The 25,040-nt window shown below is 48.9% G+C and overlaps 1 protein-coding gene across 4 annotated transcripts in view; it reads left to right on the top strand.

Moving 5' to 3' along the window:
* The first annotated feature begins 12,085 nt into the window (after positions 1-12,085).
* entpd1 (ectonucleoside triphosphate diphosphohydrolase 1) overlaps positions 12,086-25,040 on the top strand; it is a 45,627-nt gene continuing 32,672 nt past the window's right edge. For 3 of the 4 annotated variants that reach the window (XM_052027267.1, XM_052027268.1, XM_052027266.1), the window contains exon 1: positions 12,100-12,214. Coding sequence is in view for 1 of the 4 variants with exons in the window: in XM_052027269.1 (XP_051883229.1) it covers positions 12,196-12,214 (19 nt within the window). In the remaining 3 variants the exon portion in view is untranslated. Of the gene's footprint in view, positions 12,215-25,040 lie in introns of all 4 variants that reach the window. The other variant, XM_052027269.1, reaches the window with a different exon arrangement.

Below are 25,040 nucleotides of genomic sequence, written 5' to 3'. Positions count from 1 at the left end.
CACATACACCCCTCCTCCAGGTGTGCAGGACCACTCACACCACTCACTCTCTCCAGCTAACCATCCAATCACACATTACCCTCTGTTCTCCCCTAACCCTCTACTCTGCATCTTAAAACTATCTTATCCTTAACATTTCCTACTTCTACAGATGTACAGTGGAAAGCATTCTGACTGGTTGCATCACAGCCTGTGAAGACAAGAGGTTACAGAGAGTGGTGGACTTAGCCACTCCATCAGGGGTACAGCTCTCCCCACCATCGAGGACACCTACAAGGGACGATGACTCTGGAAGGCGACATCGACTGTCAGGAACCCCCATCATCCGGGCCGTGCCCTCTTCTCGATGCTGCCATCAGGCAGGAGGTCCAGGAGCCTGAAGACCCCACACCTCACGGTTCAACAACAGCTTCTTCGCCACTGCCCTCAGGTTCTTGGACCCACCTGAGAAACCCTAATTCTACCTCGGGCTATTTCTTTTTCTCTCTCTCAACGTGCACTGGTGACGTTCATTTTGCTATGTAAGTTGTGTATAATTTATGTTAATTTAAGTCTATGTTAAGTTATGTTTGTAACATACTGTGCTGCTGCTCTCAGAAGTTAATGTTCATGGCATTTATATCCAGGGTGTGTCTGCCCAATGACAATAAACTTGAACAAACTTGAACTATGATACTTCATCAAACTGCAACATTAATTCTGTTTCTCTCCACACAGATCTGGACTGACTGCCGAACACCTCCAAAATTTTCTGTTTTTATTTCAGATTTAGTAAAGAAGGCAAGTGCAATGTTAGCATTCATTTCAAGAGGACAAGAATATAAAAGCAGGGATATACTGCTGAGGCTTTATAAGGCATTGGTCAGACTGCATTTCGAGTATTATGAGCAGTTTTGAGGCCCGTATCTCAGGAAGGATGTTCTGGCCCTGGAGAGGGTCCAGAGGTGGTATACAAGAATGATTCTAGGAATGACAGGGTTAACGTATGAGGACCGTTTGATGTCTCTGGGTCTGTACTCGATGGAGTTTAGAAGGATGAGGGGGAATCTCATTGAAACCTACCGAATATTGAAAAGCCTGGATAGAGTGGACGTGGAGAGGGTGTTTCCAGTAGTGGGAGAGTCCAGGACCAGAGGGCACAGCCTCAGAATAAAGGGACATCTCTTTAAAACTGAGATGAGGAGGAATGTCTTCAGACAGAAGTTGGTGAATCTGTGGAATTCGTTTCCACAGAGGGCTGTGGAGGCCAAGTCATTAAGTGTATTTAAGGCAGAGATTGATAGGTTGTTGACTGGTGAGGGGTTAAGGGTTACGGGGAGAAGGCGGGAAAATGGGTTTGAAAAAATCAGCCATGATTGAATAGTGGAGCAGACTCGATGGGCTGAATGGTCTAATTCTGCTCCTATATCTTATGGTCTTACAGCATCTGCATTTTTTTGTGGTTTTACATTCTGCCATTCAGCTAGATGAGAGGTAAAGTATGTGCCCCAGATCATAGAAACAGTGTGCAGTTTAGTGCCATTATTGCAGAGTTCTGTCCACATTTATCACTACTGCAGCAGATGGCTGTTATCACATTGCTGTCTGTAAAGATAGAAAGAATGCTTCAATATCGAGACAGGCCCTTCAGCCCTGTGACGGCCTGTGGTGTACAGATTGGTTATCATGATTCTTACATTAACCAGACTTCAAAGTACCTCACCAGCAATGAAAGGTTGTAAAAGGCACTGGAGAAATACAAGCCTGGCATTTTGTAGTAAACATCCAAAGGCATTTCCCACGACCATTCTAACAAAGTCTGACACTGGGTCACAGAAGGAGATGTTGGGGCAGATAGTCATTGAGTAACACAGCATTGAAACAGGCCCTTCCGATTGAGTGCATTCACCCTATGCCCCTCATGAGTTTATACACAAAGTCACCCCTCAATCTCCTACGTTCCATGGAGACATAGAAAACCTACAGCACAATTCAGGCCCTTCAGCCCACAAAGCTGTGCCAAACATGTCCCTACTCTGGAACTTACTAGGCTTACCCATAGCCCTCTATTTTATTCAGCTCCATGTACCTATCTAACAGTCTCTTGAAAGACCCTATCGTATCCACCTCCACCACCGTTGCTGGCAGCCCATTCCGCGCACTCACCACTCTCCAAGTAAAAAACTTACCTCTGACACCTCCTCTATATCTACTCCCCAGCACCTTAAACCTATGTCCTCTAGGGCCACCATTTCAGCCTTGGGGAAAAGCCTCTGACTAGCTACCCGATCAATACCTCTCATCATCTTATACACATCTATCAGGTCCCCCCTCATCCTCCATCTCTCCAACCTGCTTTCATAAGGCATGCTCCGCATTCCAGGCAGCATCCTTGTAAATCTCCTCTGCACCCTCTCTATGGCTTCCACATCTTTCCTGTAGTGAGGCGACCAGAACTGAGCAAAGTACTCCAAGTGGGGTCTGACCAGGGACCTATATAGCTGCAACAATACCTCTCGGCTCCTAAATTCAATTCCCCAATTGATGAAGGACAATACACCATATGCCTTCTTAACCACAGAGTCAAACTGTGCAGCCGCTTTGAGCGTCCTATGGACTCAGACCCCAAGATCCCTCTGATCCTCCACACTGCCAAGAGGCCTACCATTAATACTATATTCCGCCAACATATTTGACCTACCAAAATGAACCACTTCACACTTACCTGGGTTGAACTGCATCTGCCACTTCTCAACCCAACTTTGCATCCTATCTATGTCCTGCTGTAATCTCTGACAGCCCTCCAAACTATCCACAACACCCCCAACCTTCGTGTCATCCGCAAACTTACTAACCCGCCCCTCCACTTCCTCATCCAGGTCGTTTATGAAAATCACAAAGAGCAAGGGTCCCAGTACAGACCCCTGAGGTACACCACTGGTCACTGACCTCCACACAGAATACGACCCTTCAACAACCACTCTTTGCCTTCTGTGGGCCAGCCAGTTCTGGATCCACACTGCAATGTCCCCTTGGATCCCATGTCTCCTCACCTTCTCCATAAGCCTTGCATGGGGTACCTTATCAAACACCTTGCTGAAATCCACATACACTAAATCTACTGCCTTCCCTTCATCAATGTGCTTAGTCACATCCTCAAAAAATTCAATCAGGCTGGTAAGGCAGGACCTGCCCTTGACAAAGCCATGCTGACTATTCCTAATCATATTATACCTCTCCAAATGTTCATAAATCCTGCCTCTCAGGATCTTATCCATCAGCTCACCAACCACTGAGGTAAGACTCACCGGTCTATAATTTCCTGGGCTATCCCTACTCCCTTTCTTGAATAAGGGAACAACATCCGCAACCCTCCAATCTTCCGGAACCTCTCCTTTCTCCATGGACGACGCAAAGATCATCGTCAGAGGTTCCGCAGGAATAAAGTCCTAACCTGCCCAACCTCTCCCTACAACTCAGGCTCTCAAGTCGTCTTTGCAACCTTTCCAGCTTAATAACATCTTTCCTAAAAGAGGATGACCAAAACTGTACACAGTTCTCCTAGTGCGGCCTCACCAACAACTTATACAACTGCAACATAATGTCCCAACTTTTATACTCAATGCCCTGACTTTTGACGTGCCAAAAGCTTTCTTCACCATCCTGTCTACTTCTGATGCCACTTTCAGGGAACCATGTACCTGTACCCCTAGGTCCCTCTATTCTACAACATTCCACAGGGCCCTATCATTCACCACCTACCTTGGCTTGACTTCCAAAAATGCAACACTTACCTGGATTGAATATCATTTGCCATTCCTTGGCCCAACTTACCTAACTGATCAGGATGATAAAAGCTCAGTCAAAAAGCAAAACAACTAAAACTGCAGATGTCAGGGAATCTGAAGCAACAGCAGAAATGCTGGACGAACTCAGCCAGTCGAGCAGCATCTGTGGAAAGAGAAACGGGTCTATGTTTCAGGTCAGGGACCTTTCCTCAGAACTGAAGTGTTGACTGGTGTCTCTCTCCACAGATACTGCTTGACTGCTGAGCTCTTCCAGCACTTCTGTTGTGTTGGTTTGAAGGAGGAGAGAGTTGAAGACAAGCAATCATTCATATAAAGGCCAGGGGTTCTCAGGGATGTTGTGAGTTCTGATCCTCTCCATGGAATCACTTGAGACATTAAAAGCATAGACTCAGATGGCCAATTCATGTTTATCTGCACTGTGCTGCCTCCTGCACTCATGCAGAACTCAGCAGTTTCATGACCTTTGCTGCAGTTTCTACCCTCTCCTCACCTTCACACAGTCAGTGTCTGACATCTTCCCTTCCTTTTCTGGATCTCCCTGTCTCCACCTCAGGAGATAGGCGAGCTACTAATGTCTATTCTCCTTCCAACGTACCTGCTCTAATGCTGGGACTTTCCCTACAGTGTCTTTCTTTCTTTCTGAACCTGTCTTCCCCTCTCTCATTGTTAACAAAGCCCTTGATCACATCTCATCCATTTCCTACACCTCTGCTCTCACCCGTCTCCTCCGGGACAGAACAAGGAAAAGAGTTCCCCTGGTCCTCACCTTCCGCCTCACCAACCTCCACATCCAACAGATCATTCTCTGCAATCTCCATCACCTTCGAAGAGATTGCACCACCAGACACATCTTCCCCTCTCTCCCCTTTCAGCATTTCACAGGGACTATTTCCCTTCGTGACTCCCTGGTGCACTCTTCTGTTCCCACCAACCACCCCCTTTATGACACTTACCCTTACAACAGCAGGCAATACAACATTGATCCTTTCATCGCTTCCCTTCCCACCATCCAGGGACCCAGACAGCCTCTCCAGGTGATTCATTTACACTTCTTCCAATCTAGGGTGCTGCATTTGGTGTCTACAGTGCGGCCTCCTCTACACTGGAGAAGCCAAACACAGATTAGGTAACCACTTTACAGAGCACCCGTGTTCAGTCCACAGGAGAGCCCCTCAGTTTCTTGCTGCCTGTAACTAATTCCCCCTCCCACTCCCACTCTAACCTCCTGATTTTTTTGATGTTTTGATGTTCATTTTTATCAGTGTAAGCACCCTGTTTAATCCAGGCTGTCACTCTTTCACAAGCTTGACTTAAAAACATAACGTAAAAAGTTGTCTCACCTCCACTTCCCTTCCTATCTATCAGTCTCATCTTTGAATATTTCCAGTCTCCTTCAAGCAGCTATCTCATTCCAAGGAACAGTCTCTGGTATTTCAGGGACGTTCTTACCAAGGCCTTGAGCAGTCTTCCTCATATTTGTTCTCCAGCTCCCTTGTAATGTATGCCAATGTGACACTTGCCTTCCTAATGAACAGATAATCAATAAAAGATGTTTGGACAGGTTCATGGATAGAAAAGGTTTAGAGGGATATGGGCTACACGTGGGCAAATGGGACATCTTGGTCAACATGGACCAGTTAGGCCAAAGGGCCTGTTTCTGTGCTGTATGACTCTGTGACTCTATGAATGGCAGAATGCCTGAAGTGGTGGTCCACAGGAGGAGGTTGTTAGTGGTGGTCCACAGAGGGAGGTTGTTTGTGGTGGTCCACAGAGGGAGGTTGTTAGTGGTGGTCCACAGAAGGAGGTTATTAGCGGTGGTCCACAGAAGGAGGTTGTTAGTGGTGGTCCATAGAGGGAGGCTGTTAGTGGTGGTCCACAGAGGGAGGTTTTTCAGCACTTAGGGTCAATCCCAGCTGTCCTGAGGAACAATCCATTCAGTCCCACAGCCTCACCTGTGCACCTACCCCTGCAAATTCTCTCGTTTCAGAGACTTAGCCAGCTCCCATTCGAACGGTTGACTCTGCCTGCAGCATACTCGAGGACCTGAGTACTCCCCGGGCGATCAGCCTTTGTCCTCAGTTGGCTCCTGTTATTTTGCCAATCACTTTTATTCGGTCCATTGGTTTTTGATCTTTCAACCAATGGAAATAGTTTCTATCTATATATTCTTCATGATTTAAATATTTCCATCAGACCCACTCAGAACTTCCTCTGTTCTGTAGAGATCAGCCCCAGCTTTTCCTGTCTGTCAGCCATGAAAATCTCTCTTCCCTTGAAAGCCCTGGTTCTCTGTTCCCACCCCTTGCTGCGGGCAGTGAGTTCCAGATTAGCACCACTCTCTGTGTGTGAACTCCTCCCTCACATCCTCCTTGTACCTTTTGCCTGAAGTCTATCGTCTGTACTTAGTCCTGAACCTGCACCAACAGGGAACTGCTTCTCTCTGCCCGGCCTCTGCAGACCTGCTCTTGTCTGCCTCCTCCAAACCTCCTCTCAACCTTCTTCTCACTGACAGGAAAAACCCCAGCTTCTCCAGGCTGAATTCCATCATTCTTGGGAATATTCTTGGAATATTTTTCTCCTCCCTCTCTGGGACCCACATCCTTCCTCATGTGTGGTGATCAGGATGGAATTCAATGCTCCAGCTGTGTCCTGCCCAGAGTGTTATCCCTGCTCTGTATCTGAGTCCATGAACCCCAGGATCCATCCTCACTACTGATTCAGGGTGTTCTGTCACTCCCAACATTTGTGAACATGTCCACCCCGTGTTCCTGCACACCCTTTACAAATGCATCATGCAGCCCGCACTGCCTGTCTGTCCACCTCACAATATCCCCATACCCACACTGTCTGTACACTCTGTCTGTACATCCCACACTGTCCCTACACACTGTCTCTACACCCCACAATGTCCCTACACCGACACTGTCCGTACACCCACACTGTCCGTACACCCAGCACTGTCCCTACACACTGTCCCTACACCCACACTGTCCCTACACCCAGCACTGTCCCTACACACTGTCCCTACACCCACACTGTCTGTACACCCAGCACTGTCCCTACACACTGTCTCTACACCCCACAATGTCCCTACACCGACACTGTCCATACACCCACACTGTCCCTACACCCAGCACTGTCCCTCCCCTTTCATTTATTCTGCCAAAGTCCCCCAGCACACACATCTCCCTATTAAACCTGCACTTGCCTGCCCATTGTCTGCGGCCTCAGTGTTTGCCTGCAGTCTCTCCTGCCCACCACAAAGTGTTTTTGGCATCTGCCCATTTCAGTTACCAGCTTGACTTTGCATCCTTTTTTGTATAAGGATGTTAATTTGTCATTTTCTAGTCTGACACCCCTGTTGTATTGGAGGAGGACTGGAGGGTCAGTGCAACCCTTACTCACTCCATTTACCATCAGGGTCAGCTGCAGGATCTGACAATTCTGTTTTCCTTTCAAAATTTAATTTAACTGAACTCATGAGACTTGTTTGTGATGACAGCACACTGAAGGTACACTGGTTATCAGCACCACAGGTTTATTAAGTGAGTTGCATCCAGAATAAAGCGGCAGCACTTGAAGACGATAGTCCATCCCTCAGAACCTCGGAGGCTCGCCCTGGAGTGGTTGCCGGCCGACTCTCCCTCCTGCTGCGTCCTGTTGACTGCAGGTTCTGATTCTCCAGGTTCCTCTCCCTCGGCCCCAGACCTTACACGTTCTCTTTGACCTTACATGCCAACTAACTGTCTGTTGAGCCACCTTATCCTGGTCATTTCAAAGACTCATTTTATTTTTTATTCATGAGTAGCTGTGTTTCTTCTTTTACAGACTAAGTTTGTTCCTTATTGACTGACAGAGCACAGAAACGGTCTTTGGTGGCAACCATCAACCACCCATTTCCACTGATTCAGCTCAACTCCCATCCTTTATCATCCCTTGTTTACTGACTCACAGACTGAGCTTGAGTTGGACCCCAGCGTTAGTTGTCCAGTACTCTGCCATGGGGTCTCTAGCTTCAGTGACATGTTGCTTCATATATTTCAACCCCTTGTTGTACTTTTTGTCTCTTCATTTAGTGTTCCAGCCCTACTTTCTTTGTTCCAAGAACCAACTTCATCAGCACCGGGCAGCCTCCTTGAAAAATACACCATTCCTACTGACTGCTGGGAATCACTGACCCACATCCGCTCAAAGTAGGGGAGGAGGATTACGGATGGGATTGAGAACACACAGAGGCCCTGTACACAGGGCAGATGGAGCACATGTCAGCCATCTCCTGCCCCATCTGTGCCAGAATCTGCAGCTCCCACATTGTCCTCACCTCTAAGCCCATCCACTCGTCAGGTTCTGAGGGGGCTGATGAGGCCAATGTAGCAAATGCAGACTCACATAGGTGACCTGTTTCCCTTTAGCGTAGCCAAACTTTCTAGCATCTCCATCTTAGTCATTTTCACTCTGCTCATTACACATTTGTAGTGCCATCAAGCTGGACAGCACAGGACAGGCCCTTCAGCCCAATTCGTCCATGCCAACCAAGTTGTCTAACTGAACTAGTCACATTTGCCTACAGTTGGCCCATATCCCTCAAAACCTTTCCCATCCATGTACCTGTCCAAATGTCTTTAAAACATTGTAAGTGTACGCACCTCTACCACCTCCTCTGGCAGCTCATTCCACACACCCACCACCCTCTGGGTGAAAAAGTTGCCTTTCAGGTGTCCTTTAAACTTTTCCCCTCTCACCTTAAACCAAGGCCCTGGTTGTAGATCTTCCTTTCCCTGGGAAAGAGACTGTGTGCGCGCACCCTATCTATGCCCCTCAGCATTTTATAAAACTCTACTATGTCACCCCTCAGTTTCCTTCACTCCAGAGAATAAAGCCCCAGCCTGCCCAATCTCTCCTTATAACTTAAACCCTCCAGTCCTGGTGACATCCTTGAGAATATTTTCATAGCTTAATCACATCCGTCCTATAGTGTGGCGACCAGAACTGCACACAATACTCCAAGTGTGGTCTCACCAATGTCTTGTACAACTGTAACCTGACGTCCTAACTCTTGTACTCTATGCCACAGAAAATGAAGGCCAGTGTGCCATACACCTTCTTCACCACCCTGTCTACCTGTGTCGCCACTTTCAGGGAACTATGCACGTGTACCCCTTGGTCTCTCTGTTCTACAGCACTCCATGTGCAAGCTGTTCACTGTGCAAGTCCTGCCCTGGTTAAACTTCCCACAATCCATCACTTTGTACTAACCTGAGTTAAATCCCATTTGCCATTCCCGTGCCCACTGTCCCAGCTGCTGTAACCTTTGACACCTTCTTCACTGTCCACCTCACCACCAGTTTTGGTGTCATCTGCAAACTTACTAATCATGCCATTCTCATTCAAATCATCAATATATACAGTATAGGCGTACCAGATGATAAGAGGCATAGATCGAGTGGACAGTCAGAGACTTTTTCCCAGGGCGACAATGGCTAACACGAGGGGACATAATTTTAAGGTGATCGGAGGAAGGTATAAGGTGGATGTCAGGGGTAAGTTCTTATCACAGAGAGTGGTGGGTGTGTGGAACACACTGCCGGCAGAGGTTGTGGGGCAGATACATTAGGGACATTTAAGAGACTCTTAGATAGACACATGAATGATAGAGAAATAGGGGGCTATGTGGGAAGGAAGGGTTAGATAGATCTTATAGCAGGATAAAATGTCAGCACAACATTGTGGGCCGAAGGGCCTGTACTGTGCTGTAATGTTCTATGTTCTATGTATGACAAATAACAGAGGCCCAGCACGGATCCCTGCAGCACACCACTGGTCACAGGCCTCCAATCTGTAAAACAACCCTCCACTATGTCTCCTTCCACCAAGTCAATGTTAGCTTACCCTGCATCCTCCTTCCACTGAGTCGTGACTGCATCTACACACCAGTGTCGGATGTTAAATGTTCCCTTTATGTTAGTTGCCACTCATGCTCCATTTGATCATCTTATTTTCCTTTCCATGTCCCTCTTTACCTCACTGGGACCTCAATAAGTACAGCCGACAGTACCATGGCCATGTTTGGTGGATGAGCAAGTTGTCAAGAACACAGATACCCTGCAAAGGGATGAGGTCACATGAGTGGGCAAGAATTTGAGGAAGTATGAAGTTATTCATGTGGAGGGAGACAGAGGTCGGGGGTCAAACACAAAACACGGGAAGTTGGTGCTCAGGTACAGCAGAAATGGGATGTTGACTCTTGTTGCTCAGGGATGGGTCTTGCTCCAACTTTACAGGGCACTGGTGAGTCAGCAGCCAGAACACCACCTACAGATTTAAGGTGGGATATACTCACAGGGTTCACTGTTACAGAAGGTTCACTGTGACCTCTGGGGCTGTTCATGAGGACAGGATGAGCAGGTTGGACCTTTATGGGGTTGGAGGAGCAGATGTGATCTTATTGAAACATACAAATGGGCCGATGTTGATACGTTTCCCTGAGTGCGGTAATTAAGGGAGTAGTTTGGAATAAGTGGGTGACCCACTGAATGCAGAGAGGAGGAGGAATTTCTGCTCTCAGAGGATGGTGGATGTTTGGCATTCACTTCCCCAGGGAGCTATGGAGGCAGAGTCAGTGCACAGGTCCAAACAGAAATAAGCAGATGTTTACTCTGTAGGGTAGCCGAGGGTTATGGGGAGAATGATTATCTAGTTACAGCAAACTTTATTCTAACAAGACTTTTTTCTCATTCCATTAAAGCCATTCCCCCTCCAGCGAAGATATTGTACTTTAGTGTTCTCCCAGGCCCCTTCATTACAATGCCTCCACATGATTATTCTCAACACTGATGCCCCATAAAGCTGCGTCCTCAGCCCCCTAGTCTACACTCATGACTGTGTGGCCAGATTCTGCTCTCCAAGTTTGCAGCTGATACCACCATGGCGGGCTGTATCTCAAATAACAATGAGTCGGAGTACAGGAAGGAGATAGAGCTTAGTGACATTGGCTTTGGAAGGGGGCAGTGCACATGCTCCTTTCTACACCAACAATGTTGAGGTCAAGAGGGTTGAGAGCTTCAAGTTCCTAGGAGGGAACATCACCAATAGTTTCTCCTGGTCCAACCATGTGGACAGCACGGCCAAGAAAGCTCACCAGCACCTTTACTTCCTCAGGAGGCTAAAAAAGTTTGGCACGTCCCCTTTGACTCTCACCGATTTTTATCGATGCACCACAGAAAGCATTCTGTCTGGATGCATCACGGCAACTCCTCTGCCTGGGACCGCAAGAAACTGCAAAGATTTGTGGACACAGCTCAGTACGTCATGGAAACCAGCCTCTCCTCCATGTATTCTGTCTACACTTCTCGCTGCCTCAGTAAGACAGCAAGAATAATGAAAGACCCCACCCACCCCAGACATTCTCTCTTCTCCCCCCCCCCCCAATCAGGCAGAAGATATAAAAGCCTGAAAGCACATCCCTCCAGGCGCAAGGATAGCTTCTACCCTGCTGTTATGAGACTATTGAATGGTTCCTTAGTATGATAAGATGGACTCTTGACCTCACAATCTACCTCGTTATGACCTTGCACCTTATTGTCTGCCTGCACTGCACTCTCTCTGTGGCTGTGACACTTTATTCTGCATTCTGTATTGTTTTACCCTGTACTACCTCCATGCACTGTGTAATGAGTTGCTCTGTATGAACAGTATACAAGACAAGTTTTTCACTGTACCTCGGTACATGTGACAATAATAAACCAATTCCAATTCCCTATCCCAGGCTACCGTACTGTGATCACTATTGCCCGAGTGTTCCCAACTGGGCCCTCCTCATTTCCCAGACCGGTCCAACAACACCTCCTTTCACTTTGGGTCAGAGGCCTCCTGGTGAAGGAAGTTCTCGAACATTTCCAAACTCTCTTAAACAAAAACTCAAAAGTCTGCAAATGCTGGAAGTCCGAAATAAAAACAGAAACGTTGGCCACACTGGGCAGGTCAGGCAGCGCCTATGCAGTAGTAACGGGTCTTCAACCTGAAACATTGACTGTTTCTGCTCCCACAGACGCTGCCCGACCTGCTGAATGTTTCCAGCATTCCCGGTGTTGTTTCAAAAGTTTGCTCCGTGATCCGCCGTTGTAGGGGTGAGGCCATTCGTCACAGTACCCTGTACTATCCCGTGGGGTGACCCCTCTCTCTGGTTACCTTTGGATCGCTCTCGGCAGCGCGAAAGTTCCTTTGCTGCGCCGAGGCAGGTCCCACAGAAACCTCCCCAAATCAACTGCACCGCCTCCTGCCCGCCTCCCGGACAGACCCGCACAGTAGCGGCAACGCCGCCGCTATATAACCAGGGCTCCCACTACCTCTGCCGCAGCGTCCGGACAACCCGAGCTGTGGGAGCCGGGACTCCGTACCGGAGGGCAGGATGCCCGCGACACGGGAAGGTAGAAGGCGGGGACGGGACGTCCGGACCGACTGAGTCCGCTCAGCTCCCGGACCCCGGGGCAGCTGATCGGCTCGGGGGTCCCGAGTGCGGGGAGGGGGGTTCGGAGCCACAGGATCCGCGGGCGCAGCGCCCGGGACACTCGCCGGACACCGAGTGGGGCCGGAGCGGTCCACTCCGGTCTTCCCTGACCCACTGCCCCTCTCCGTCCCTCTCGCCCTCTGACCGCTGTGCCCTGGGACCTCACACCCCGCGGGGTTTGTTTGGCCGGACCCCAGTCCCATTTCCCCGCTCAGTGAATCTGCCACTAGGAGCCGATGCTCGGATTCCGAGTGTCCCGGGAGGGGGAGCCGGCGATAGGATGGGCGGTACACGGGTACGAGGTGAGGGAGAAGCTATCCCGGCACATCTCAGCCCTTGGACAGATCGCTTCGGGAATGTGATGGTCGCCGACACACCGGCCTGCTGAGAGTCGGGGAGGGAGAGGGTCCCACCGGGATCTACCCCCAGGGGAGGAAGGTGTGAGGCTTGGGGAACTGTTTACCCGCACCTGTTGCCGCAGAGAAGTGGCGAGACTGGGGGATTAGCCCAGGAGGTGCTGTGCACTCTGTAGACGGTCACGGTGCTGCGGGAGGAGGGAGGGAGGGGTCAGGGTGACTGGGCGCCATGGAATGGAGCTGTGCTGGGCCATGCGAGTGGTAGTGTGTTCTGTCACGCTCCAGCCTTGTTCTTCTGCCTGAGTGATGTGACTCACTACAGAACACGCTGCCTCTACCTGCACTTGTAACACAGCAGTTGTCACTGCCCCTGTGCCGGTCTCCCCAGGATGCTAGAAATCTGATCTAAAATCAGAAAATGCTGGAAACACTCGGCAGGGTGAGCAATGTCTGTGGAGGGAAAAGACAGTTAATGTTTCAGCCTGAAACCTGTTAGTCAGAACTGGTCACAATGCAGGGTCTTTGACCAGAAATATTAACTGTGGCACTTCTATGATAAGCATGTGACTTGCCAGTTCTCAGCCCATGCATGAATATTGCCCAGGTCTGGCTGCGTGCAGGCACAGGCTGAGGAGATGTGAACATTGTGCAGTGGTCGGTGAACATCCCCACTTCTGACCTTGTGTGTTTGGTAAACTGTGGCATGTTCTTTGAGGATGTGATGAGCAGGTAGATAAAGGGGGACTAGTGGATGTAATGTATTTGGATTTCTAGAAGGCATTTGATAAGGTTTGGTGTACAAGGTAAAAGTGGGAGTTGGGGTGATATGTTGGCTGTAACAGAAAACAGGTTAAATTGTCAGGCAGTAACTACTGGGTGTCACAGGATCAGTGCTGGGGCCTCAAACACTCTTCAAAGAAGAAAAAGCAGTTTGAGCATGTGAAGAAAGATGTGAACCCTGAGGAGATGTGGGACATCGTTGGTGAGCTCGGTGATGGGGCATTTGGCAAGGTTTACAAGGTTGAGGCATGGCTGGTGGTCATCGGTGAAACGTTGAGTGCGGTACTTCTGATAACCAGTCAGGGAACTCACTTTCTTCCCAGAGAAATCCTGCATGAAGTTGAAGAACTACAGGGAGGAGTCATTTAAAAAAATTGGTCATTAGAAGCCATCAATATTGGGTTTTAAAAAAACAACAGTTTTTGTACACAAAGTGTTATTGGTTCTTGTAATGCAGAGCAGAGTTTATTGTGTGTTACCTTTAACCAGTAACTATCACATGCTGGGGAAAATGAACTAGGAAATATGTTTCAGAAATTAAGAGATTATCTTATCTATATTTTTCTGCATAAGTTATAAACCACTTTCAACGTGGAAAGTTGATCTTCACTCTGTGAATTGCTTAATAAAAGCTGTTGGTGCAGTGAAAAATTACCAAATTCTTGATATTGTAAAAAGTCAGAAATAAATACTTCCCCGAAGTAAATCATCCCAAAGGACTGGAGAGGAATGAGGGTGTGGGGGAGCAAATGGGTTTTGTGCTCACAGTTGCTTTCTCACCCTAGTTCTGCCCCCGCTTCTTCCAGGCTACAAACTGTTAGTGGGTTAAGGGCATAATAGCACAGGACCCTAATAACAGTATAGAAAATCATGAGACGCATAGATCGGATGCAGATGCCAAATACTAAAGGGCATAGGTCTAAGGTGGGAAGGGGAAAGTTTTTTTACGCAGAGAGTGGTAGGTTCCAGGAACAGGCTGCCAGGGGAGGTGCTGGAAGCAGATACAGTAGCAACGTTTAAGGAATATTTAAACAGGCGCGTAAACAGGCACTGGAATTAGTGCAATTTGGCATGGTGGTTGGCACAGACTCCTGTTCTTGTGGTGTACTGTTCTGTGATTAGAAATGTGCTGATTCGAATGAGCCCATGGGTTTTTTTGTAACAGGAGTCCTGATTGTCCAATGAAAAGTTCCTGGAAGAAATTTTGTATGTTGATGCAAATTTAGCAAACGTAGACTGAACTTTCAGCCCTGATACTCAGGTGCCTACTCAATGAAAACAACGTGACAGCAGGGGTCCCAGGTTTAATTGTTTTTTTCAGAATTTGGTTTGTTCCCCAGTGTCAGAATAACTTGGTTAATTAGACAATGTAAATTGACCCCAGTGTGCAGGTGAGTGGGAGACTGGGGGAGTTGATGAGAATTTAAAAAATAGGATTAATGTAGGATTAGTGTAAACGGGTGGTTGATGGTTGGCATGCAGTTGGTGGGCTGAAGGGCCTGTTTCCGTGCTGGATCTCTCTCTCACTGATCTTTACTAATCACTGGTGAAAGAAGTGAGTGTTGTTGCTACAGAGGCAGGTGGGTCAGTGTGTTGTGCAGAGCACAGGGTCTGAGGAGAGCTGAGGTGGGTTGAGTGTGGCCGGGGAGCTGGCAGATGGAGGGTGATTTATAAAATTATGAGAGGCATAAATAGGGTAGACAGTCAAGGTCTTTCTCCAGGGTAGAAATGTCAAGTACCAGAGGGCATGCACTTAAGGTGAGGGGTGAAAGTTTAAAGGAGATGTGCGGGGCAAGTTTTTTAGAGTGGTGGGTGCCTGGAAGGCGTTACCAGGGGTGGGGGTGGAGGCAGATACGATAGAGGGGTTTCAGAGGCAGTTAGACAGACACATGAACTTGCAGGGAAGGGAAGGATGTGGACCATGTGCAGGCAGAAGGGATTTAGTTAAATTTGTCATCATGTTTGTTGCAGACATGATGGGCCGAAGGGCCTGTTCCTGTGCTGTACTGTACTGTGTTCTATAATGTTGGAAAATGTGAGGTTGTGCCCTTCAGAGGAAAAACAGATAAATTATTAGGTGACAGGAGTGAGACGACAACATGTTGTAGTACAAAGAACCTGCACGTCGCAGTGTAAGGAACACAGACTGTGGGTACAGCAAGTAATTGGGAATGTTCATGGCATATTGGCCTATATTGCAAGGAGTACAGAGTATAAAGTGATACAGTTTTTACAGGTCAGTGTAAGGTTACATCAGGAGTACTGCATACAGTTACTTATTGAAGGAAGGATGTACTTGTGGTGAAGGTGGTTTAGAAAACATTCACAAGGCTTATTCCTAGGGTGAAAGGGTTGAAGAGAGGGTGGTCAGGTCAGGAAGGACAAGGGCAAGTGCAGGGGAACACCACCACCTGCAGTTTGCTCACAATTGAGCCTTAGAAATATCACCACTGGGCCTAAACCCTGGAACTCCCTCCCCAACGGCACGGGGGGGCACCTTCACCAGGACTCAGCCTTGACCAACCACAGTGCAGGAGCAGTGTTGTCATGTGATCAGGCAGCTGTGTGAGGGGGGGGCCAGCAGTCTCTGGGGGCGACTGGTGTTCATGTCACTGCTGTTGTCACCACTCCTGGTGCAGGTGGGTTCTGCAGAAGGAAACAGGTCTGCATCATGTGTGCAGGGTGCGTGCAGCAGTCACCTTGCACGACGAGTTGAGTGGCAGCTCCAGAACCCAAGCTTTCAACTGAAACTAACCACTTGTAAATGTAAGCGTCTCAGAGAAACCAATGCAGTTGTTGCAGCCGGGCTGTGTGGTGTTTACAGGAATGAGGGGTGATGTTTTTGAAATGATAGTCAGTGCGGAATAACCCCTACCCCTGCGCATGGCAATCATCTGTTCTCACATCATTTACCAGCACTTCATCCATAACCTTCTCTGTCTTGGCAATTCCAGTGCTCATCCAGATAACTTCTAAATGTTGAAGATTCTCTGCCTCAGGCAGTGCGTTCACTGCCCTGCCCTGGCAGATTCCAACCACCCTCTGGGGGGGAGCGTCTTTCCTCAGATCCCTGTTACTCCTCACCTTGAACCTCTTCCCTCTCAGGTTAGACATCTCTGTAATGGGGAACAGGTTCTACTACCCACCTTCCCTATGCTCTGAGATGCTGAGGGAGGTGGACAGGGCAGATACTGAGCGGGCATTTCTCCTGGTGGGGTATCTAGAACTAGGGGTTGTTGTTTCAGAATAAGGAGCCATCCATTTCTGGTGGATGAGGTGAAATATTTTCTAGGTTTTCTGAGTCTTTGGAACTCTTTCTCAAAGGATGGATGCAGGGTCTTTGACTATATTTTGAAGGTTGAGGTAGAGGAATGCCCGAGGGTGTGGGGGACAAGATAGTCTCGTCTTGGTGCCAATTCCTGAGTGAGTGTCCACTGCACCTTGTACAGGGCAGCACCTGGCCATGAGACCGTCTGTCCTGTGGCCAGGGCCTCACTGTTTCTCACTGCTGAAAGAGCGATCTTCATTCGTACTTCCTGCACCCCAATCAGTTTTTGCAATGAGCAGTTGGTGGTCAGCCCTCCAGGCCCTGACTCATTCTCTCTCTGGTAATGATGCAACAGTGAACGTGTCAGAAACGCATCGCCTTTCTTCAGAGCCACTGTGGTTTTGAACTGTGGCCTTCCTGTAATGCTTGCCTGCCAGCCCTGGCTGGCTGGAACAAGTGTTTGTTCTGCTGCCCATTGACTGTGACCTGCAGCGCTGCATATAACAGTCGATGGCTTCCTGTGAGAATCTGCCCTGATGCACAGGAGGTGGGAGACTGGCAGTGAGTGGAACATTGAGATCAGTGAACCACTGATGAAGCCCATCACTTCCCTCCTGCTTTTGTCACCAGTTTTCCCATCCATTTAAACTTCCTCCTTCTCACTGCCGATCCTCACTGCTGACTGAGATGGGAGCAACAGGATATCCTGTCAGACTTCCCCTCTATTGTTCTCCCACTGAGGTCTCCCTGTTGTCTGCTGAGTCCCAGAACCCGTGGTACATCCCGACTAACCAGTTACTCAGCACCCTGAGATCCCCTTCAATCAGTTGATCTCTTACTCAATCGGAGCAAAGTATCTGAGTGAAGGGGACAGTGGAGTGAGGAAGAGAGATCTGGGCTACAGGACCAGCCTTACCTCGTGGTTGGCACTGACAAGGCCCTGACCCAGGTATCCTGAGCAGCTGCTGGGAGCTGTTCTACCCTGGACTGGTCCACCCCACAACCGGTGGGAGCCATTCCACCTCAGAACTCACTGGTCTCTCCGCTCGTTGGCCTTGAGGTGCAGGAAAGGAACCACTCACAAAAATAACAGAAAATTCGAGCTCACTGTGAAAGTGCAGATTGGAACTCAGCCTGGTGTTCCAATGTGGACAAGCGAAACACCAACACTATAGAGGAGCAGTGGCTCCAAGGGGTGAGATGGGAACTGTCTCTGTGGCACCAGGTTATGACCTGCCTGAGGCTGCAGGTTGGACCAGAAATGACCTGTCTGAAATGTGACACAGTGTCTCAGTCACTGCCCGACCTGCTGCACAGTTCCAGCACTGACTGAGCTTTGAAGGGGACAGGCTGTCAGCCATCCAGAAGTAAAGCGTGCCTCTATTTTGCTAAAAGCCCTCTTAAAGAGGAGAAGCACACTGCCTAGAGCCTAGTCATGTGATTGTACAGCACAGAAATAAGCCCATCATATCAACGCCAACCTTTTTTTGCATCTCTTGTCCACATTAGGACTGTATCCCCTGATGCCTTGCCTATTTAAGTGTCGGTCTAAATGCCTCTTAAACACAGTGATTGTATCTGATTCTGCCACCTCTGGCAGTGAGTTCCAGATATCATCCATTCTGGAAAGACAGGGGTTGATTAGGGATAGTCAACATGGACTTGTGTGTGGGAGATCATGGCTCAGGAATTTGATTGATTTTTTTTGAAGAAATAACCAAGTAGGTCGATGAGACTAGGGTGGTAGACGTAGTCTATATGGACTTCAGTAAGGCCCTTGATAAAGTTCTGTATGGTAGGCTGCTCCAGAGAGAGCTGGCTAATTGGATACATAATTGACTTCATGGTAGGAAGCAGAGGGAGATGGTGGAAGGTTGTTTCTCAGACTGGAGGCCCATGACTCGTGCTGTGCTGGGTTGGTGCTGGGCCCATTGTTGTTTGTCATCTATATCCATGACTTGAATGAGAATGTAGACGGCATGTTCAGTAAGTTTACAGATGACATAAAATAGGTGGTGGTGTTGACAGTGAAGGTGGTTATCAGGATTTAAGAGGGATCTTGATCAGCTGGGTAAGTGGGCTGTGGAATGGCAAATGAAATTAAATTTGGATGCCCAAAGTATTGCATTTTGGGAAGACAAATGAGGGTAGGACTTTCACAGTCAACGGTAGGGCCTGGAGAGTGTTGTAGAACAGAGGGACCCAGGAGTACAAGTACATGGTTCCTTGAAAGTGATGTCACAGGTAGCCTAGGTGGTGAAGAAAGCTTTTGGCACGCTGGTCTTCATCAGTCAGGGCATTGAGTATCGAAGTTGGGATCTTCTGCTGCAGTTGTACAAGATGTTGGTGAGGCCACATTTAGAGTGTTGTCTTCAGTTTTGGTCACCCTGCTATAGGAACGATGCCATTAAACTGGAAAGAGCGCAGAGAAAATTTATAAGGAAGTTGCTGGGACTAGAGGGACTGAGTTATGGAGAGAGTTTGAGCTGTCTTCATTGGAACGAGCTGCCAGAGGAAGTGGTTGAAGCAGGTACATTAACAACATTTAAAAGATACTTGGGCAGGTAAATGGATAGGAAAGGTTTAGAAGGATCTGGGTCAAACGTGGGCAAGTGGGGCTAGCTTAGATGGGCATCTCAGTCAGTGTGGACCAGTTGGGCCGAAGGGCTTGTTTCTGTGCCGTATGGCTTCATGACTCTATAACTCTCTGTGTATAAAAATAACATTCCCCTCAAATCACCTTTAAAACTCCTTCCACTAACTGATGCCCTCTTGTTTTTGATATCCCTACCACGGGGAAAAAGATTCTGACTCCTTCACTCCAGGGAAAACAAGCTCAGCTGATCCAGTCTCTCCCCCATGAGTAAAATCCATGCAACATCCTGGTGACTCTGCTCTACACTCTCTCCAGTTCCTTCCACATTTCAAGAGGTTGGTGACACATGGGAGGTTGTTAAGGTAATGCACTTTGACCTGAGCCCTCACGGTGATTCTCATGGTGACACCGAGGGCTTTCCAACACCATTACACAGTTGGCTGAAGTATAATTCTGGACCATGGGATGTACCAGTCCACAACATTTGGGCACAGGCAGCTCCTTGCATTCAAAGATCAGTGTGCCTTGGGCAGGACAGGAGGAATCTTTCACCAGTAGTTGGCATTTGTCTCATTGTGTGTCCCCTGAACAGCCTGCAGAACAAGGGTCCAGTGTACACAAGGCAGGAGATTCCTCAACAAATACCACTCCATCTCCGGCCAGACATTCTCAGCAGATCTGTATGTTAGCACATGGGGGAGGTCCCCAGTGCATCCACCTCAATGGCTGCCTGCCTCAATGATAAGGCCTCAGCTGTGCATGAAAGATATGACAGGAAGGGCCTCTCTCACCAGCCAAGCAAAGAGCCAGACTTTGACAGCTTGCTTAAGGAACCACTAATGGTGTCCATCACCTCCGCTCAGCAGTCCTTGAACAACCCAAGCAGATCATGGCATGTGTACACAATGGATCTTGTGTGGTGAGTCTGCAATTAGATCCAAGTGTCCATGAGGATGGCAGTGCTGCAGATTTAATCAATTGGTGGAAAACTGGATATTGCTGATCAAGGCGAGGCTGACTTCTGTCACCTTGCTGTGTTGTACCAAGGCTTTCTCTGCTCAGCAGGAAGAACAGCAGCATTAGAGAGGAGATGATCCCAGGCACACAGACCAAAGTCTCGCTGCACCTGAACAGTGTCCCTCTTCTGAGGACCAGATCAGCCTGACATCAGGCCTGCAAGTCCCACTGTCCAACTGATCACTTCACCGCCTGCTGCAAAGGCTGAGGACTGCAGCAGTGAAGCAAGGAACAGTGAAACTGAGACTGTGGTTATGGGAGAGACACTCCGCCTGATCACAGGAAAGAACCTGGTTATCAGTCCTGCTCATCCTACAGTCTGTGGTACATGTACGTAACATGGATCTGGTCACTACAGTGTGGTACGTCCCCACCTACGGTCAGTATCGGTGCTCTGCTCCCATCCAGCTCGGGGTCACCACAGGACACAGTGAAGTCTGCACCACGCACTCACAGTTCGATCCCCTGTGTGACTGCAGCTGGCCCACACAAATCCCAAATCAAGTTTAACTGCCAGGACAGGCAGAAACCTCCCAAGTGGGGTTTGATGAAAATTCTTTGCAAAAACAAAACAACATTACACATGGCAAAAGTATTTCTATCCAATTAAGGTAAAAAGGAGTATGTAAACATAGCTGTTTCTGATAAAATAAACTGAGCTGTGGTTGCCAGAGGAAAGGACTTTGGTTACCTCCCCACAGCCTGTATCCTGTTTGGTGTGTGTGGTGTGAGGGTCTCTCACTCTACAGTCACCAAACCCAGCCCTGTGTCAGAGGTTGTGGCCTCGTCCCACACCGGGAATGTGAGCACCAAACAGAGTCTGCAGTGCAGCAGTGAGGGAGGGGCGGTTCTGAGGGAGGGTCACACTGTGGGAGGGGCAGTACTGATTTCTGTCTTAGATGAAGTGTATTGACACTGGTTGTCTTTTGCAGTGCTTTTAGTGAATAAACGTTTATTATTATAAAAAAAGGGGCAGTACTGAGGGAGGGTCCCACTGTGGGGGGGCGGTACTGTTCGTGCGTTTTGCGGTTGCGGGCGTAGTGTTGCGCGGGTATTGGTTTCGGCCGGGTTGTTTCTTTCTGTACTCGAAGTAGCGTGTTTGCTGTTGGTTGTTTTTGTAGTGTCTTTTTTAACGAATAAACGTTTTGTACAAAAAAAAGGGGCAGTACTGTCGGGCGGCCGAGGGTTCCGGCTGGTCGGCCTGCCTGCCCGTCTTCCATGCATACGTGCGTGCACGGGTGTCTTTGGAGAAGGATCACATGGTCTCCGCGGGCACCCTGGCTGAGTTCCGCACTCGGTGGGCTCCTCAAGAGATTGCATGTGTCGTGGACGACACCAATACGATTTTGATATGAAGTATTGAGTGTTGCGGTAGCGGGTGTAGTGTCGTATGTGTGTTTTCGCGGGTGTTAATTTACAGAATTCTCTGAAGTTCTGTAGTTGATTAGATGATCCTTTCTGTATTAGATGTATACATTTGATATTTGTAGTCTTCTGTTATGCTTTTAACTAATAAATGTTTTATATATGTAAAAAAAGGGCGGTACTGTCGGGCGGCTGAGGGTTCCGGCTGGTCGGCCTGCCTGCCCATCTTCTGCGCTTACGTGTGCGCGTGGGTTTCTTTGGAACAGGAGCACACGGTCTCCGCGGGCACCCTGGCCGAGTTCTGCGCTCGGTGGGCCCCTCAGGGGACTGCGTGTGTCGTGGACGGTTCTGATGCAATTTTGATATGAAGTGTTGCGGTGGCGGGCGTAGTGTTGCGCGGGTATTAGTTTTGACTGGTTGTTTCTTTCTGTATTAGATGTACAGTATTTGATATTGATTGCTTTTGTAGTGCTTTTAGCAAATACACATTTTGTACAGAAAAAGGGGTGATACTGATCACCCGGTGTGGTGGTGGGCGGCAGGTCGTGTGGGGGATCTCCTGTTGGGTCTTCTGCTAGGCCTGGCCAAGCTGGCTATCCACGGACACGGCGACGGGCAGCCGAGGATCCCGGCAGGTCGGCCTGCCTGTCCATCTTCCGTGCTTACGTGCGCGCACGGGTGTCTTTGGAAAGGGAGCACACAGTCTCCACGGGCACCCTGTGTGAGTTCCGTGCTCAGTGGGCCCCTTGGGATCGCGTGTGTCGTGGACAGTTCCAATGTGATTCTGATCTGAAGAGTTGTGTGTTGCGGTAGCTGGTGTAGTGTTGTATGTGTTTCATGGGTATTAGTTTGCTTAGTTGTTTCTTTCTGTATTAGCTGTACTGTATTTGATATTGGTAGTTTTTTTGTAGTGCTTTTAGCGAATAAACGTTTTGTAAAAACAAAAGGGGCTGTACTGATCACCCGGTGTGGTGGGGCGCGGTGAGTCGTGCGGGAAATCTCCTGGTGGGTCTTCTGCTGGGCCTGGCCAAGCTGACCATCCACGGGACGCAGTGGCAGGCGACCGAGGGTCCCGGCCAGTCCGCCTGCCTGCCTGTCTTCCATGCTTAAGTGCGTGCGCGGCTGTCTTTGGAGAGGGAGCACGCGGTCTCCGCGGGCACCCTGGCTGAGTTCTGCACTCGGTGGGCTCCTCAAGAGATCGTGTGTGGTGTGGACGGCACCAATGCAATTTTGATCTGGAGTATTGTGTGTTGCGGTAGCGGGTGTAGTGTCGTATGTGTGTTTTTGCGGGCGTTAGTTTACAATAATCTCTGAAGTTATGTAGTTGATTAGATGATCCTTTCTGTATAAGATGTATACATTTGATATTTGTTGTCTTTTGTAGTGCTTTTAACTAATAAATGTTTTGTTAAAAAAAAAGGGTGGTACTGAGGCCGCCTGACACTTCTGCGGCCAGGAGGAGACGGTGTACCATGTGTGTGTGGAGTGTGAGAGGTTGCAGCCCCTCTTTGCGTATCTGAAGGGGCAGCTGCTCCAGTTCTGGCTGCACTTCAGCCCGACGCTGCTGATCTACGGTCACCTGGTGTGGCCCGGGGCGGGTCGCGCAGAGGATCTCCTGGTGGGTCTTCTGCTGGGCCTGGCCAAGCTGACCATCCACGGGTCCAGGTGGCGGGCAGCCGAGGGTTCCGGCCGGTCTGCCTGCCTGCCCATCTTCCGTGCTTACGTGCGCACGCGGGTGTCTTTGGAGAGGGAGCACGTGGTCTCCGCGGGCACCCTGGTTGAGTTCCGCGGTGGGACCCTCAGGATCACGTGTGTCCTTGGATGGTACAAATGCGATTCTTATCTGAAGTGTGGTGTTAGCAGATGTAGTGTTGTGCGTGTGTTTCACGGGTATCAGTTCGCATTCTTTTACTTTAGTATGTAGCTGCTTAGTTGTTTCTTCTTTTCTTTATCAGATGTAGAGTGTTGACACTGGTCGTCCTTTTGTAGAGCTTTTAGTTGATAGACGTTTATTTACATAAAAAAAGGGACGGTACTGAGTCGCGGGTGTTAGTTAGCATTATTGCTATAGTTATGTAGAATCTTAGTTTGTTTTCTTCTTTTTCTGTATTAGTTGTAGTATTTTGACACTAGTTGTCCTTTTGTAGTGCTTTTAGCTAATTGATGTTTATATTTTAAAAAAAGGGGCGGTACTGAGGGAGGGACGGTACTGAGGTGGGGTGGATGGCATGTGGTTCTGCTCAGGTTAGTTGCTGTGTTGCAATCGATGCAACAGGAGGCCTTTTGGCCCATCAACCAGGTGCCAGCCCTTTGTAGAGTGACAGTGTGTTCCTTTCCAAGCCTGAGCTCCAGAGCTCACCTGATTGCCTTTTGATAGTGACAGTTGAACCTGGTCTCTGCCAGCTGGGAATTTCAGACGCAACCAGGTGGAGAGGTTCCTCCTCATATTGTTTCTGCCATCGCAAACCCCTCTCCCTCCACAGCTTTACTGAGGGGAGACTTTGTTCACAACGTGTGAGGTGATGGAAGTCAGCTGGTGTGGGTCAACCCAGGCTTGTGGATGTACAGAGAGGTGTTTCTTCATTAACAGTTCTGAATCATTCACAGCCAGCACTTATTGGCATCCCCGCCCAGCTCCTGAACTGGTCAGTAAAGAGTTAACCATTTGTGGGTATGTTGTCACGTTTCGTCCAGGCAGGGCCTGTGTCCTGAGGGGGTGAGTGAAGCAGATGATTTACCCATTCTCCACTTGGTCACTGTCACTGACACCAGCTTCAGTTCCAGCTTTTAGTTTAAGTTTAAGCTTCATGATGGGATTCAAACTCACATCTGTGGAGATGTACTCTGTGTGTGTGTGTGTGTCTATACATGTATGTGTGTACATGTGTGTATACACGTGTGTGTGTGTGTGTGTGTGTGTATACACGTGTGTGTGAGTGTGTGTATCTAAATCACAGAAATATCCCAGCATAGAAGGAGGCCATTTGGCCCATCAAGCCCATGCTTACAGACAATGGACATAATTGCATTGACCCCACTTTCCCCACACTGGGTTCCTCACCCTACAGTTCCCGGCTCCAAGCCCACACCCAGGGACTGTTTCCCAGTGGGGAGGGTCCTGCCTCTCCCACCCTCTCAGGCAGTGAGTCCCAGGCCCCACCCTCTGGGTGAAAACACCCTCAACGACTGAATGAGCATTCCAAAATGTGCATCTTCAGCTAACAGTCTGAGGCGCTCTGACACTGTTCCCCGGGTCCACACTCCCAGCCCGAGGAAAGGATCCTTGGTACCCACCCTGTCAACCCCTCCCACAATCTTTAGTTTCAGTGAAATCACCCTCCTCGCAACCACAGAGAACAGGCCA

Source organism: Pristis pectinata, chromosome 12 (assembly GCF_009764475.1).
Source record: "Pristis pectinata isolate sPriPec2 chromosome 12, sPriPec2.1.pri, whole genome shotgun sequence".
Taxonomy (NCBI): Eukaryota; Metazoa; Chordata; class Chondrichthyes; order Rhinopristiformes; family Pristidae; genus Pristis; species Pristis pectinata.
This window is presented reverse-complemented; position numbering and strand designations above follow the sequence as displayed.